The sequence below is a fragment of the Hylobates moloch genome, unplaced genomic scaffold (genome assembly GCF_009828535.3).
Source record: "Hylobates moloch isolate HMO894 unplaced genomic scaffold, HMol_V3 SCAFFOLD_10, whole genome shotgun sequence".
NCBI lineage: Eukaryota > Metazoa > Chordata > Mammalia > Primates > Hylobatidae > Hylobates > Hylobates moloch.
Window position 1 is genome coordinate 35,061,129 of NW_026652285.1, and position 2,048 is coordinate 35,063,176.

General features: G+C 41.5%; 1 protein-coding gene across 1 annotated transcript in view; it reads right to left on the minus strand.

Annotated features, from left to right (window-relative positions):
* The window catches only part of LOC116475388 (ankyrin repeat domain-containing protein 18B), a 33,730-nt gene that overhangs the window by 22,247 nt on the left and 9,435 nt on the right, over positions 1-2,048 (minus strand). The window contains 2 exon segments of the mRNA XM_058445906.1: positions 384-437; positions 1,386-1,539. Of these exon segments, the coding sequence (XP_058301889.1) occupies positions 384-437; positions 1,386-1,539 (208 nt within the window).

Genomic DNA, 2,048 nt, shown 5'->3' on the forward strand with positions numbered 1-2,048 from the left:
CTCCTGCTTCAGCCTCCCAAGTAGCTGGGATCACAGGTGCAGAACACCACACCCAGCTACAGTTTTTGAAAAAATAGTCATGGGGTCTGGCGATGTTGCCCAGGTTGCTGGAACTCCAAGCCTCAAGGGATGCTTCTATTTCATCCTCCAACACTGATGAGATTACAGGCAGGAGCCACCATCCCCGGCAACACCAATATTTTCAAATGAATAGACTGGAGCTCTATCATTTTATTTTATCACGGATGGGTGAAAACCTTGTAATAGACTCATGTACTCCATGGATTTGTGACAAGGAAACTATAGCATTAACTATGGCTGAAGCTTCCCTTGTCTCCCAGTCTCTTTACATGGTTAAGAGTAGAGATACTCAAATGTCTTACCTTTTGCACCTTCTTTTCTTTTTTTCAAATTTGCAGGCTTCATAGCTGCTGTTTCTGTCAAACATGTAAGCTTGTTAGATATTCCTTCTGGAAAACATCATCCTTCTGCCTCCTTACCTGGCAAAGTTTTACTTATTCTGCATGCTTACCCTAAATCCTACCCATTTTTTTTTTAGAAGCTTGCACTCATCACCACAAATTTAAAAGTGAATGGCATCTAATGAACATAATAAATACCTAGTAAATAATAACTCTACGCTCCCAGGTGACATCTATCCTCCATCTACCCTCTACATAATGGGTCAGCACACTGCAGACCACAGGCCAAATCCTGCCTACCATGTTTTTTCTCAATGAAGTTTTATGAGAATACAGTCATGCCTATTCATTCTGACATGCTACCTATGACTGCTTTCACACTACAATACCAGGGTTGAGTAGCTACAACAGAGACCACATAGCCTTCAGCTGCTTAAATCATTCTTGAAAAAGAGAGAGAGAGAGACCACATGGCCTAAAATATTTCCTATTTGTCCCTTTACAGAAAAAGCTTGCCAATCCCTGCTTTATACCCTGAACAGAATGCCCTATATCTCAAATTGAATCTAATGCCTCCCCTGCTTACAATTTTCCAGTGAATTTCTAGAGCAAACACTGCTGGCTCCCTACCCAAGAGCAGTTCCTTGTTGTTTCTTGCTGGAGAATTACAAATCTATTTGGATATTTATTATCCCAATACCTCTCCCTCCTCAGCTTCAAAAGATAAGTGATTATTCTAAGCTAACCACATAACTACATTTGCTTTCCCAGTGCCTGGTTTAGGAATGAGCATGTGGTGTGACCCAGCTAATAAAATATTACAGAAAGGGCTGAGCATGGTGGCTCATGTCTGTAATCCCAGCACTTTTGGAGGCCGAGGCAGGCGGATCAAGAGGTCAAGAGACTGAGACCATCCTGGCCAACATGGTGAAACCCCGTCTCTACTAAAAATACAAAAATTACCTGGGCGTGGTTGCATGTGCCTGTTTTCCCAGCAACTTGGGAGGCTGAGGCAGGAGAATTGCTTGAACCTGGGAGGTGGAGGCTGCAGTGATCCGAGATCATGCCACTGGACTCCAGACTGGTGATAGAGTGAGACTACATCCCCGAAGGAAAAAAAAAATTACAAAAAGTCCCCTGCATCCTTCTGAGTTTTCTCCCAATTTAAAAGACACATGTGAAGAAAAGCAGCCCTTCCAGCCTTTAGATACTATCTTGTGAGAACATGATGTTTGGAGCTGTTGCTAAGTAGCCAACCATGAAGGGAGACATGAACAAGACACTGCCAACAGCATAGCTGAAAGAGGAACAAGTGGGATCCAATAATATCACCGGACAACCAAAACAAGTCTGGTTCTTATGGTTTTGGCCACTGTTAGGTCTTCTAGTATTTGCAGCCAAAAGCATTTTACCTCAGAAGTTTCTCCTGGCCTACAGGATAAGATCTACTCATTTCTATACTATTAAAAGTCTTTTATTGAACTGGTTTCCAGACACAGGTAAAACAACAACAAAGTCTTTCCTAAGCTTGCCTTCACTGACACATACTAAAAATAATAAATACATAATAAATAATAACTATAAGCTATTTTCACCTCATTACCAAGCACTCCATTTTTTTTTTTT